This window comes from Hyaena hyaena, unplaced genomic scaffold (assembly GCF_003009895.1).
Source record: "Hyaena hyaena isolate Hyena2069 unplaced genomic scaffold, ASM300989v1 scaffold_607, whole genome shotgun sequence".
NCBI lineage: Eukaryota > Metazoa > Chordata > Mammalia > Carnivora > Hyaenidae > Hyaena > Hyaena hyaena.
Genome location: NW_024081241.1, coordinates 919380 through 932704, shown reverse-complemented (window position 1 = coordinate 932704; position 13325 = coordinate 919380). Strand labels below are relative to the sequence as shown.

Genomic DNA, 13325 nt, shown 5'->3' with positions numbered 1-13325 from the left:
TTTTTCTTGGAAATTTGACATCATAAAGTTTAAAAAGTCCTTTAACCATTAATTGGTCATTTAAAAAATTAATGGGTACCTGAAAAAGTTGTTTTATACTCTTAAGGGAAAACATACCTTCCAAGATGAAGGGGAATTTTTTGCTCATTGTTTGCCTGAAATCTGATGGAGAAAAAGTCTTAGAATTAAATATGACTAGAAATTTCATTGTATTAAAACATGGAGTCCATAGTTAATGCTAGCTTTAGGGTCTATAAGATAAGAGTCTGTGTTAAGGCCCTTCTGGTAATGAAGAACTATATCCTTTTAGACAGGGGGTAAGTTGCACTTGTCTTACATGCTGCCTCCCATAGTTACTTTACAGTTTTGCAAATCTGACCTGTATATATCATGTAATTTATATAGAAGAGGGATAAAAAGCAACTTTTCAGTGTTCATGTGTAACTATGAAGTTTGAGATAAAAAACCGGGTAGACGTATTTCAAATTCTATTGCAAGGTAAAATGGAATCCATAAAAACAATTCATTGCTCAATGGATTCTGTTTTATTCTCTTAGTATAATTAGAAACTTTAATTTGCTCTCAAATACTGTTTGGATATTTTTTTTTACACCCTTATACTTGAAAAGTGTAGACTGATAATCCAATAGCATCGGGAACACAGTGTTGCACTAAAATACCTTTCTAAGACAAATTTCAAAGATGGCCACCACCCCAGGACTACTATTATCTGCTTTAGGGAAAGAGAAAGCACCACTTAACTAATTTTAAGAGTTGAAGACTCTAAAAATCCCCTGCAAAATGTCAAGCACTTTCAGCGATAGCCAGTGGCGTGGGAAAGGTTTTTAGCGCCCAGCACTGACACAGAGGAAGAACTGATACGATAGCCTTTGAAAGTGGTTACTTGACAAATCAGCTATGCTACCACTTCTCTACCAAACAAGGAGATATAACTGGCAGGCTGAATTTCTTCCACCCGTATTCCCAAACTGAGCCAGACCAAAAACACTTGCTCTATGCCCCCGACTAGTAAAATCCATAGAAGTGTAAAACATTTTCCTTTGTCTACAAACAACATTTAGGAAGAGTCATTAAGTCCAGAGTTAACACCAAGCTTCCTCCTGTGCCCATAAAAATGCCCAATTCCTGGAAGAAATGAATTTCTCTAAAACTGCTGTTTAGCACCTAGATGTGTTAGCAAACCGTACACCCCTTTAGAAAACATCAACTTCTGAATTAGGATTACCTTGACTTGTGTTCATTTTATTAAACAAAAAATATGCTCCAAAAACGCCCACAAGTTCAACTACTAAAACTCCTTTAAAGATCTTCTTTGCCAGTGGTTCCATAGTGCGGGCCATCCTACGTTTAACAACAAACAGAAACCTGGATGAGCATATACAAACAATAGCACTTCCATAAAAATAATCCATTCCCAGTTTGAATGATGTATACCCTGTATACTTATTTGTATTAGATATGTCCCACATTCCTAGTTTTCAATCTCTACCCCTCAGGGGCACAATGAACCAAAGATACCACTGGATAACGCACAGGCAGGAGATAAAAGTGAAAAAAAGCACTGAAAAAAGAACTAACAATTTATGGAACTAAGATTTTTAATTGCCTAAGACTATAGAACATTGAGAGAGAGGGTAAATCATTTCTTTTTAACCAAACTAAAAAGATGATCTAAATGGGCAGCATATGTGAAAGCCCTTTGTAAGTACCCTACAAAAGTAAGGCTATTCTATAAGTGGTTGTACGTTTCGTACCTGGAGGTTTCCATTTATTTATACAACACATATTGAACTAGGTGCCACAGCCCAAGCCTTTCATACAAAGTTGAGCAGCAAATCAATTTGATTTGGTGAGTTGCTATTCTAACAGTATTTTCAAACGAATTACATCACCAAGAAGGCTTCTTAAAAATGCACATTCCTGGGCCTCATTCTGGAGTTTCTCCAGATTTCTGATTCAGCAAGTTGAGAGTAAGGGTCCCAGTAATCTGCCTGTTTGCAAGCAACTCCAATGCCTTTTATACAAGAGGCCCCTCGACCGACCACATGAGGAGGAAAACTGATCATCATCACCCATAAGTGGCAAACTAGACTTTACATCTTGATTCTCTTCCTTTAATTAAAATAAAAGCTAATCAAAAAGGGTTTGAGTCTTTGTTCTCTTTCTCTAACGTAAAAGCTAAACAAGGGAAAGGACTATATAAGAAAATAACATCTAGGACTCAGTTTACTGAGTATATGAAAACGTAAACTCAAGTTATTACTCTGCCTCCCTATAACCCCAACAAGAGGAGAAAACAGTCATTTTTAATCTTAGGATCTTGATATCGTCCAATGGATGCTCTTTGTCATACTGTTTGTTCTCTGATGTCTGTGCAGAGATGCTAAACTCTGTAATACTGTACAGTCCCAGCTCTCTGCCCACTGTCATGCGTTTACACCATTTCCTTTTGACTCCTTTTCATAATGCCTGAGAGTGGGGTAATTAAATACCCTACTTTGTGGGATTATCCTATTAATCTCTTTACCGGGTGTCCCTTCCCTCCAAAATCCCTTTCCCTCATTTTGATAATGTGATCACCCTGGGGACTAAAAGATTAAAACTTTATTATTCATGTCTTTAAAAATGAAGCAAAGGAAGTTAAAAAAACAACTTACATGTAATGGACAGGCAGGTGAGTGGGTGGGAATGAACTGTTTTGTTTACAATACTGTACCCACACCAAGTAAGTCATGATCAGTACAGAGACCTTCTTGGGGTAAATTTTAAAGTTCAACGGGTGAAAAAGAATTTTTTTAATGTTTTATTTATTTCTGAGAGAGACACAGCGTGAGCAGGGGAGGGTCAGAGAGAGAGGGAGATACAGAATGTGAAACAGGCTCCAAGCTCTGAGCTAGCTGTCAGCACAGAGGCCGATGTGGGGCTCGAACCCACAAACCGTGAGATCATTACCTGAGCTGAAGTCGGGTGCTTAACCGACTGAGCCACCAAGGCACCCCAAGAATTTTTTTAACTTAAAAATAAAGCCTGCCTGCAGTCATATCCACAGTGTAAGGAATCCAAGTAAAATCTGGTTTTGTTCTAATGAGAGAAGGTGAGGTGAAGGATTCAAAACATAAAGTACAAATAACACCGTGTAACTCAGCGTTTACCTTTTTGAAAAATATATATACACAGTTTACAAGTCCCCTCAAGTTCGGGAAAGGTGTTTATAAGGACTGATAACGCCTAGTTGATAAAGACCACCAGGGGCTTACCGGTCCAGGACAAAGTAAGGTTACTAACTAGCAGAGGAGGCACAAGATTAGACAAGACTTTGGAGAAGGCCAGAACTTAGGCGAAGTTTAAAAGAAAGCAGTCCTCGAACTGGGCTCGAAGAAAGGCAGGGCTGTGTGCCACGGGGGTTCCCATCACACGGGGATGAGAAGCTGGTTCGGGGTGCACAAGCTTAAACGTGCACTGCTGCTTCGGAACGCGCCTTATGTTCCAGCTGGAAACCGACACGGCTCAGCAACTGCAGGCAACACGACTGATCACACAGCAAGATCCCTCACACGCTAGGTGTCAGAGAGCAAGCTTTCTCAGCTGCGTCCCGGGGTGTGCTTAGCAGAAGCGCTTTGTCCAGGTCCCCACGGCCCAGAACCAAGGGGCCAGCGAGGCCTCCGGGAGCTGCCCTCGCGCGGCCCCCTCCCCCGGGCCCTGGGCCTCGGGTGTATCCCGGCGGCCCCCCGCGCCTTCCCGCCTGCCCGGGGCCCTCGCACGCTTCCGCCCGGCCCGCAGCCGACTCCCGAGCGCATCTCAGGCTGCACTGCCCGGGTCACGGGGCCAAGGTCGCCGAGCGACCCGGAAACACTCGGGCCTCTCCCGTGCCCCTCCGGCAGAATGGATAAAGCGACACCCAACTTCCCTCCGTATGACCCTAGAACTTTAGCGACCATCTGTCCTCCCCGCCCCCCAAAGAAAACCTGCCCGCCTCAGCTCTCCGTGGAGCAAGATTCAGGACTCCCAACTAGAGCCAACCCACTCTCTTACCTGAATTGCTTACGTGCGGGACTGCGCATGCGCGAGTGTAAGCCCCGCCCCCCCGGCGTTGGCCCCGCCCCACACCGTAATTACCTCTTCTAAGGCTCCTTTTTTTTTTTTAAAGCTTTATTTATTTAAATATTTCTACACCCCATGTGGAGCTGGAACTTACGACCCCAAGATCAAGGGACGCATGTTCTGACTGAGCCAGCCAAGTGCCCCTTTATTGTGCTTTTCTTACTGAGAGTAGATCCTGACTGCTGCCTATGTACATTAATTTAATCCTCAGAAAAACCCTATGTCATAAGTGCTATGAGTAATTCATTGTACAGAGAAGGCGAGAGTTTCACCCTGCCCACAATCACAGAGCTTACATGAGACAAAACTGGATTTGAACTTGGGACACTGACTGGAAGACCTGTGCTCAATTATTTTTCCACACTCTGCAACCCAAAGTGTGATAGAATCAGCAACCTGGAAGTTTCTTAGAAATGCAGACCTACGGGTGCATTTGGCTGGCACAGTTGGTAGAACAAGCAACTCCTCGTTTCCTCAGGGTCATGAACTTGAGCCCCATGTTGGGCATGGAGCCTACTTACAAAACAAAACAAAATTGTAGGAAAGGCAGACCTACTGAATCCGAATCTGCATTTTAGCCAGACAATTCGTTAGTAAATTGAATTTTGAGATGCACTGCCTGTACTACCCAACGGGAAGAGAAGGAGAAGCAGAAGGGAAGAAGGCAGAAGAGGAAAAAAGGAATATAAAGGTCTATTATGGTACTATTTGCAAGACGAAGCCTGGGCTAGCAGGCTTCACAGATCTACCTTCATTGAAGTTATAGTCTAGTGGGGGTAAAATACATTCACAAATAACCATTGAAAAGTACACAGTGATTAGGGTCTTTCTGGCTGAGCCAGCCAGGAGTCCCTACGGTCTTGGTACTTATCTGAAGGATCAATGAGGTTTTAGAGAAGGGGTGAGTTATTTTTGGCAAGCTAGTTGGAGCTGTCTTTGTCAAATCCAGGTAAAGGAAGTGCCTCTGAGGAGCTCTCTGTGACGTGCCCAGTTTTCCTACCTAACCCCCACAGTGCAGCGTACATGGTTCATTTGCACAAGTAAACCGTCATAAGTTGGAGGAAATATGGATCTGCAAACTATACTAATTTAAAGCATGTCATCAGTCCAGATCACTCAGATCTCTACATATCCAGATCCCCAACCGTCCCTTCCCCTACCTGGCTTTATCAGTACCCTCTTAATGTTTGGGCTTTGTGTAGTCTCTCATCTCTTCTATCTGCTCTATGGTAACTATCTCTGGCTTGAACCTCCATTCTATTAATATTATATATCTGACTTTCTCTCCAGTCTTTCTCCTAAGATCACTGGTGTTTGGTCTGTTCTTTGTTTTGTCAGCTACTGTTTTTCCTGTCATAATCTATTTTTCTCAAAACTTTTCAGAACTCCACCCCCAGCTGTTACCTACTCTGTTAAGCTGCTTCTTTTTCCTCCAGCCAAGACATGTGGAGTCTTTAGAGATTCATTCCTATTCAAAGATTCACCCATGATAAATATTTCTTGTTTTAAAAGCAGCCCCAGTGACTTTCAGGAATTTGTTTAATATTTAATATATAGTATGATATAATGTATAATTTATATTTACATTTGTTACATACATACATGCATAGATATATGAACCAGGGTGACAAAACAAGATGAAAAGGCAAATTGGAATGGTTCAGATTGAGAAAAGAAAAGAGGGGCATCTGGGTGGCTCAGTAGGCTGAGCCTCTCACCCTTGATTTCAGCTCAGGTCATGATCCTAGAGTCGTGGAATCCAGCCTGGAGTTGAACTCTGCACAAAGCATGGAGACTGCTTAAGATTCTCTCTCTCCCTCTCTCTGCCCTTCACCCCTGCTGGTGAGCTCTCAATCTCTCTCTCTCTCTCTCTCTCTCCCTAAAATTTAAAAAAGAACAGAAAAGAAAAAGAAAGAAACCTGATAACAAAGGCTGAAATAATTGCACAGAGACTCAATCACTTCAATTGAGAGCGTATATAAGCTAATTAAGGGAGGTTGTTCATTAGAGTGGGAGTCTCCCAGTAATATACAAAATTTATATGGCATCCTCATATTCATTTTTTACACACCCTGGACCCCACCATAGATTTCATAAACCTGTTTGCAGGTAAGGACCATTTGCCCACAAGGTTTAGAGCAGGAGAAATATAGACTCCGGTGGAGACTTGTATCAAGTTAATTCAATCAGTGAATTGGGGTACAGGGCAGAGCATATTGGGGCTGGTGGGAAAGACTCTGATGGCAGATTTTCACTGATCCCCACCAGTGTCAAGTGGAAAGACTCACAAGTAGCAGGTGTAAGGACTGTGCCTCTACATAACTGGGCAATGGGGTAACTCATCTGCCCCAACCCTAAGCCAAGAATTCAAATGCCCAGCTTCCCCAGTTCATAAGTCCCATTTACCCTCTTCTAAGTCTCCAGAACTCCTCCCAATACCTCCTTTGGGGGACTGTACATTCCCAGTGTGACTCTGATTTGCGAACTCTAGCAGAGGTATGCAAGTGGCCAGAAGGAAGTTCCCCTTGCTTCATCATGCCCAAGCCACAGATGTTGGCCAATGTTCAAGTCTTCTGTAGTGAGCGTTAAAACCAAGAGCAGCAGAGGGACGCCTGGGTGGCTCAGTCGATTAAGCGTCCGACTTCAGCTCAGGTCAGGATCTTGTGGTTCGTGGGTTCGAGCCCCACGTCGGGCTCTGTGCTGACAGCTAGCTCAGAGCCTGGAGCCTGTTTCGGATTCTGTGTCTCCCTCGCTCTCTGATCCTCCCCTGCTCGCTCTCTCTGTCTCTGTCTCTGTCTCTGTCTCTGTCTCTCTCAAAAATAAATAAAAACATTAAAAAAAAAAAAACAACCAAAGGCAGCAGAGATCTCTTCATTAATAAATACCTAGGAGATTTGCTGTCCATTCTCCCATGGTTTTCTCAGAGAAAGAGCAGCTACCCAATCTGTCTGGGATCCAAATAAAGCTCTTGCAATTAACTGGCATGAGGGTGCAGAGATTAGATGACCCATGGCTACAGGTGCCAGAAGGAACTGGAAAAGAGAGGCCCAGGATCGTGGTGATGACCCAGCCTTCCCTTCAGAAGGCCACAGGACACAGAACAGTGGGGGATGAAGCCTCTGGTGGCACTGTCCCTGAAGCACAGGCAGTGGGGATAGGACTGCTTGCCAGCTACCCAGTGCTGGAGTGGAGTGGTTCTTCATCGTCCCCAGTCTAGGAAGTCAAAGAGTCCCCACATAAATATCCTGCATCCCGAATGTTTTCAGCATCCGCTAACTCACACACTTCATCCCTCACTTCCTGGTGTTCAATTTCTGAAGAGAGAAGCCAGTTTTTAATAAACTCCTCCAAATACCAAGAGGTTATACCCTCTCTCTGCATGTGGGATCCCAAGGTAAATTTCAATCCTGTACTACACTAGGAAGTAGCACTTCTCTTGCTAAAGAACAGGACTAAAAAAAGCAAAATTTAATCCTGAAGGGGCATCCCACTCCAGATAGAGGAGGATGGCACAGAAGGGGCCGATTTACCTGCTCCTAAAAATCAGCCCTGGGGCCAATGGGCACACAACAGCCATATGTTTTTTGAGCCTCACTTGCTTGCTTTACGAATCAGACTTGAGTTCAATCACACCAGACATTTTTTGTCACATATTTTTTTTCTCTCTCCCTCTCTCTCTCTCAAGCTCTCTCTTTCTAAAATTCTCTCTCTCTTTCTAAAATTCTCTCTCTCTCTCTCTCTCTCTCTGCCATAAGTCCATAAACTAGAGAAAAAAATAAAAACAGAGAAGTTAAGAGGGAACAATGTTTTGGAGCACCTGGGTGGCTCAGTTAGTTAAGCATCTGACTTCAGCTCAGGTCATGATCTCGTGGTGCATGAATTTGAGCCATGCATGCTCTGTGCTGACAGCTCAGAGCCTAGATCCTGCTTCGGATTCTGTGTCTTCCTCTCTCTCTGCCCCTCCCCTGCTTACAATCTGTTTCTCTCTCTCCCTCCCTCTCTCTCTCAAAAATAAATAAATAATTTAAAAAAATTTTTTCACAAAAGAGGGAACAATGTCCTTAATCTCAAGGAAAGGAGCTTTAAACAATCCTTCTATGCTGCTCCCACCAAGGAGCACGAACCAAGCCTGGGCAGTGCTGTCTAGGAGGTTCCCCCTCCCCCACTTACCTCGGGCCTAGGTGGATCCAGGAGCCAAATGGAAGCTGGGATTGCACAGAATCCAGGGCCCACCCGCACTCAAAAGCACAGCAGTGCACATATATCCTATAATCTAGGTTATTTTACAATCATTCATGCTGTTTCCCCCATCACGCATGTAGACACTTAAGAGTCAAGTAGAGGGGCACCTGGCTGGCTCAGTCGATGGAGCATGTGACTCTTGATCTTGGAGTTGTGAGTTTGAACCCCACATTGAGTGTAGGAAATACTTTAAAAACTAAAATCTTACAAATAAAAGAGTCTAGCATGTAGAACTGTAAGAATGACAGCTTGCCCTGAGCCTAGGGAGACTAAGAAGAATCAGAGCTCCCATACCAAGTCCAAACAGCCCCCCAAATCCTCCTATAATTACAGGCATTCATGTCAAAACAGGATCCAGGCATATTGTCTTTTTTAACATTTTAGTCACTAAGAAGCAAGCTAAGAACAACAGCAGTATTTGAATTAATACCTTAAATTCTACCTTCCCAAGGTAAACAAAGACTCTTTATAATGTAAGGGACAATCCCATTAAGCAGCTTGGCTGTGAGTCCAGTCTTACCCTCCTTTTTGGGGGGCGGAGGGAGATTCTGAAATACACCACCTTCCTGCCTACAGTGAATAGCATCCCATTATTATGTAAGGTAATTACATAAGGTAATAACATCTTCAAGGAGGAAGTTCTGTATGGAAATATAAAAATAGTGAGACAGTCAGACATTCCAATTCTACATTTTTACTAACATTTTAAAAGCACGTTATTACAAATAAAATGAAACCCAGAAACCTACCTAAGTAGGAGCCCTCTTTGGTCAGCTCTTTTTTCCCCTCTGTAAAACAGAGATTAAAAGTTGCTTCCCTACATCTACCACCTGCCTCAGTAAGATATGTTCAGTTGATGTATAAAATTTCCCCAATTCTGTGAGGAAAACTTTATGTCTGATTCAATTAAAGAACTATTTGTTAGACAGTTAATTTCTATTATCATCTGGTAAGAGATTCTACTCTTACTTTCCTTGGGAGGATTGTCCATAATGGTAATATAATCAACCCCCAGGGTAATACTCCCTGATCCTCAGCTTGCTTTGCACCTGTGGTTTGCCTTTTGTCAAAGGTGGGCGTGCAAACAGGCAGGTGGGGGGAGGAGGGGATGCAAATGAAATTATTTCTTTCTCAAGTGAATGGGAGGAGTCCTTTATTCCACCTCCTGAAAAACTCCTTTAAAAGCGTTCACTTCCCCAAAACTCCTTTAAAAGTGATCACTTCCCCTGGGCAGACACAGAACAGGTTCATTAGCAAGGAGCCAGCATGGCCAATAAATCCAAATTTATTGACTACATCGATGAAGCTTTGGAAAAATCAAAAGAGACTGCACTTTCTCGCTTGTTTTTCACCCATCAGGGGATTCCATACCCTATCACCATGTGCACCTCAGAAACTTTCCAGGCCTTGGACACCTTTGAAGCCCGAAGTGATGACATAGTGCTTGCATCTTATCCAAAGTGTGGTAACTAACAAATCGTTTTCTACAAGGGTGCTTCTTCATAGGGAGGAGGTTGGGCAGGGTGCAGGGCAAAGGTGGGAGGAAGGCAGTCCCCTGCACAAGAAGCTAGCCAGAGGTCAGGCAGGAGGATGACCAAGATGGTTGAGAACATAGTTGGTGACATCAAGAACTAGAACTGCTAGATTTAGAAACCTGGGTGTCTAAGTAGAGGTGATGGGTGCAGAAAGAGATGCGTGATGGGGCTACCAACCAGAAACATGAATGCAAGAAAGTCCACTCACCATCAGACACTGAGAGTAGGAAAGATTTTCATCTTGATTTCTGACTGAGGAGTGTGGCTGTGTCTGTAATATAAACTATGATTTCCATGTAATTATTTTTCCAGGATCTAACACCAGCAATCCGCCAGCTTCTCAAACCAGTGTTACAATGGTCATTCATCAATGGAGGAAAAAAAAAAGAATCTATGGGGCACCTGGGTGGCTTAGTCAGGCGTCGGACTTTATTTCAGATCAGATCATGATCTCACAGTCTGTGGGATTGAGCCCTGCATGAGGCCCAGCGTTAGTAGCATGGAGCCTGCTTGGGGTTGTCTCTCTCCCTTTCTCTCTGCCCCTCCCCCATGAGCACGTGTTCTCTCTCTCTCTCTTTCTCTCTCTCAAAACAAACAAACTTTAAAAGAACACAGAATCTAAATCCCTATTTTACACAATTTGATTTTTTTAAACTGTTATTTCATCTCTAAGTTTATTAAAGCCATCTTCATTTGATATTTTTCTATTAATTGATGCTGGGTTTTTATAAATCAAAATTATATATACTCTTATAGAAAATATTCACTGGGGCACTGGGTGGCTCAGTTGGTTAACCATCCGACTTCAGCTCAGTTCATGATCTCACAGTTCATGGGTTCAAGCCCCTCATCGGGCTCTGTGCTGACAACTCAGAGCCTGGAGCCTGCTTTGGATTCTGTGTCTTCCTGTCTCTCTGACCTTCCCCTGCTCGTGCTCTGTCTCTCTCTCAAAAATAAACATTAAAAAAATTTTTTAAAGAAAATATTCACTAATATAAGGTACAATAATATATATAATAAACAATCATTTCTGTGACATAACATTGTTCTATAAGGAAGATATTATAGATTTAAGAAGTATTGCCTCTTGTTAAAAGAGTATTCTGAAAAATAAGGTAACTTGAATTTATACTAATGTAAGTACATGCTGTTTTCCACAAAACTCTGTTTCTTTCCATAACCCAGTTTATTTCAAATGCAGAAGAATCAACTATACACACGACACAGTGCTTATAGATTTTAAATTTTATGATGCATATGTGCAACTAACATGCCTTTGCTATACCAAGACTCTTTTAATGATTTTTCTTATAGGTTCAAATTGGATTCTCCACATCACTAGTGAATTAATATTTGCTGAATCTAACAAAAAGTATGAATATCCGGAATTCCCAATTCTTGAATGTGGGGACCCAGAGAAATATCAGGTTAGTACAAAACAGCTTTTAAGCTTATAGTAAATTATCATACAAAGACTTCTTCTCTTTGGGGGACATTTGAGTTTTGAGTTCAGAAAGTACTAATACTAAATAATCATGGCAACTTATTTTGTGTTTATCATCTAATCCCAGCACCTTTCAAGGATTATCTTGTTTCAGGGCAAAAAAACCTCATCGCCATTTCACAAAAGATCATACCGTTAGAGATTTGCTCAAGGTCAAGGGGCTCAAAACTGGCAGGGCCAAGATTTGAACCCAAATTTTCCAATTTGAGCTTCTTAACCTCTGCAGAATATAGACAGCCTACTTAGAAAAGAGACGTAGGAGGGAAAGTAAGCCGAGAAACCTGAAGAAAAAATTAAAATTAGGGGCGTCTGGCTGGCTCAGTCGGTAGAGCCCATGACTCTTCATCTTAGGGTTGCACGATCGAGCCCCACGTTGGGTGTAGAGATTACTTAAAAAATAAAATCTCTTAAAAAAATTAAAACCATAAAAGCTTTGTCTTTGAAGACAGAGACTTGGGTGAGCTGGCAAGAGAAGGGTTCCTCTAAGGCCTGGATCATTCTGCCCTCAGTTTATGTCAGCACTCCCTGGTCTTTTCCTAATAAGACATTACCTTTGATGTCCTTGTATCAGTGATGACTCTGGTGTGTGGGGGATGGGAAAGGGTCAAGTCGTAGCTGAGAGAGTAAGCCACTATGTGCATCAAGGTTCTTTTTTTTTTTTTAATATTTATTTATTTATTTTGAGAGAGAGAGAGAGCACACGCATGAGATAGAGAGAGAGAATACCAAGCAGGCTCCATGCTGTCAGCACAGAGACCAATGCAGGGTTTGAACTCACAAACTGTGAGATCGTACCTGACCCAAAATGTGAAGACCTGGACACTTAACCGACTGAGCCAACCAGCTGCCCCCTTACCCGTTCTAAATCACTTTACCACACATTATTGCTCACACTACCAATATAACCAGGTGGGGCTTGGGAGTTCGGTTCCCAGTCAGGAAAGGCAAGGACAGGGAGGGAGGAAGGATCTTCCTCAGGACTTCAGTGGCTGGACAGGACAGGTGAGAGAGGAGGGCCAGCTCCAGCCCCGCCAGAAATGCATTTGGGCAGGGAAGGGGGAGCCACAGTCTCAGCAAAACTTTCAGAGGTGCTTACCGCCAGGACCCCAACAAGCAGACAGAGAAACTCAGCTACTGAGAATGAAGTCACTGGATTGGGACTGAAGAGGGGTTTCTGGAAAATGATGGAGACACTTGGCATGATGACAAATACAAATTGAAAAGCTGGATCCTAGGAGGAAGGAAGCTCATTTCCATGGATTGGGCTAAAGCAACAGAAAAATACAGGCAGATAAGGTGTTCAGGAAGTTGGGGGTGGGCTGGAGTGGGAGCTAAGTGTGCAACCTGGATCTAGTTGGCTGCAACCTCAGTAGGGAGCAGCCGCAGCAGTGCCTAGTGGTGGGCGGTCAGGACTAGCTCAGGATGTGGGGACAGGAGTTTTAAGAAACCTTCCTACCTAAGAGATGGATGGGCTAATGAAAAGCCTCCTTGATTTCTCCTATCCAGGGCACTGCATAACCTTTTTTTTCTAAAAAGGGTGTTTATCATCACCTTAAAATGTATGCTAACATTTCTCCAGCTTTCCAACTTCTTAAAAAGTAATTTTTATTTATTTTAACATTTCTTCATTTTTGGGAGACAGAGTGAGATAGAGCATGAGCAGGGGAGGGGTAGAAAGAGAGGGAGACAGAATCGGAAGCAGGCTCCAGGCTCTAAGCTGTCAGCACTGACCCCAACGCAGAGCTCAAACTCACGAATCGTGAGATCGTGACCTGAGCTGAAGTCAGATGCATAACGACTGAGACACCCAGGTGCTCTTCCAACTTTTTTTTTTTTTTTTTTACGTAAACTCTATACCCAAAGTGGGGCTCAGACTCACAACCTGGCAATGAAGAGTTGCATATTCTGACTGAACCAGCCAG

At 43.0% G+C, this 13325-nt stretch overlaps 2 protein-coding genes across 5 annotated transcripts in view; one reads left to right on the top strand and one right to left on the bottom strand.

Annotated features, from left to right (window-relative positions):
* The window catches only part of CEBPZOS (CEBPZ opposite strand), a 29409-nt gene that overhangs the window by 934 nt on the left and 15150 nt on the right, over positions 1 to 13325 (bottom strand). The window contains exons 3-6 of one of the 4 annotated variants that reach the window (XM_039257214.1): positions 10108 to 10170; positions 9114 to 9152; positions 1247 to 1362; positions 118 to 162 (exon numbers count right to left, since the gene is read on the bottom strand). In XM_039257214.1, coding sequence (XP_039113145.1) covers positions 118 to 162; positions 1247 to 1361 — 160 coding nt within the window. In that variant the 5' untranslated portion in view covers position 1362; positions 9114 to 9152; positions 10108 to 10170. Of the gene's footprint in view, positions 1 to 117; positions 163 to 1246; positions 1363 to 2678; positions 2812 to 3278; positions 3543 to 4053; positions 4090 to 9113; positions 9153 to 10107; positions 10171 to 13325 lie in introns of those variants that run through there. The other 3 variants (XM_039257213.1, XM_039257215.1, XM_039257212.1) reach the window with 3 other exon arrangements.
* Positions 9631 to 13325, top strand: part of SULT6B1 (sulfotransferase family 6B member 1) — an 18813-nt gene continuing 15118 nt past the window's right edge. The window contains exons 1-2 of the mRNA XM_039257211.1: positions 9631 to 9829; positions 11214 to 11326. Coding sequence (XP_039113142.1) covers positions 9631 to 9829; positions 11214 to 11326 — 312 coding nt within the window. The remainder of the gene's footprint in view (positions 9830 to 11213; positions 11327 to 13325) is intronic.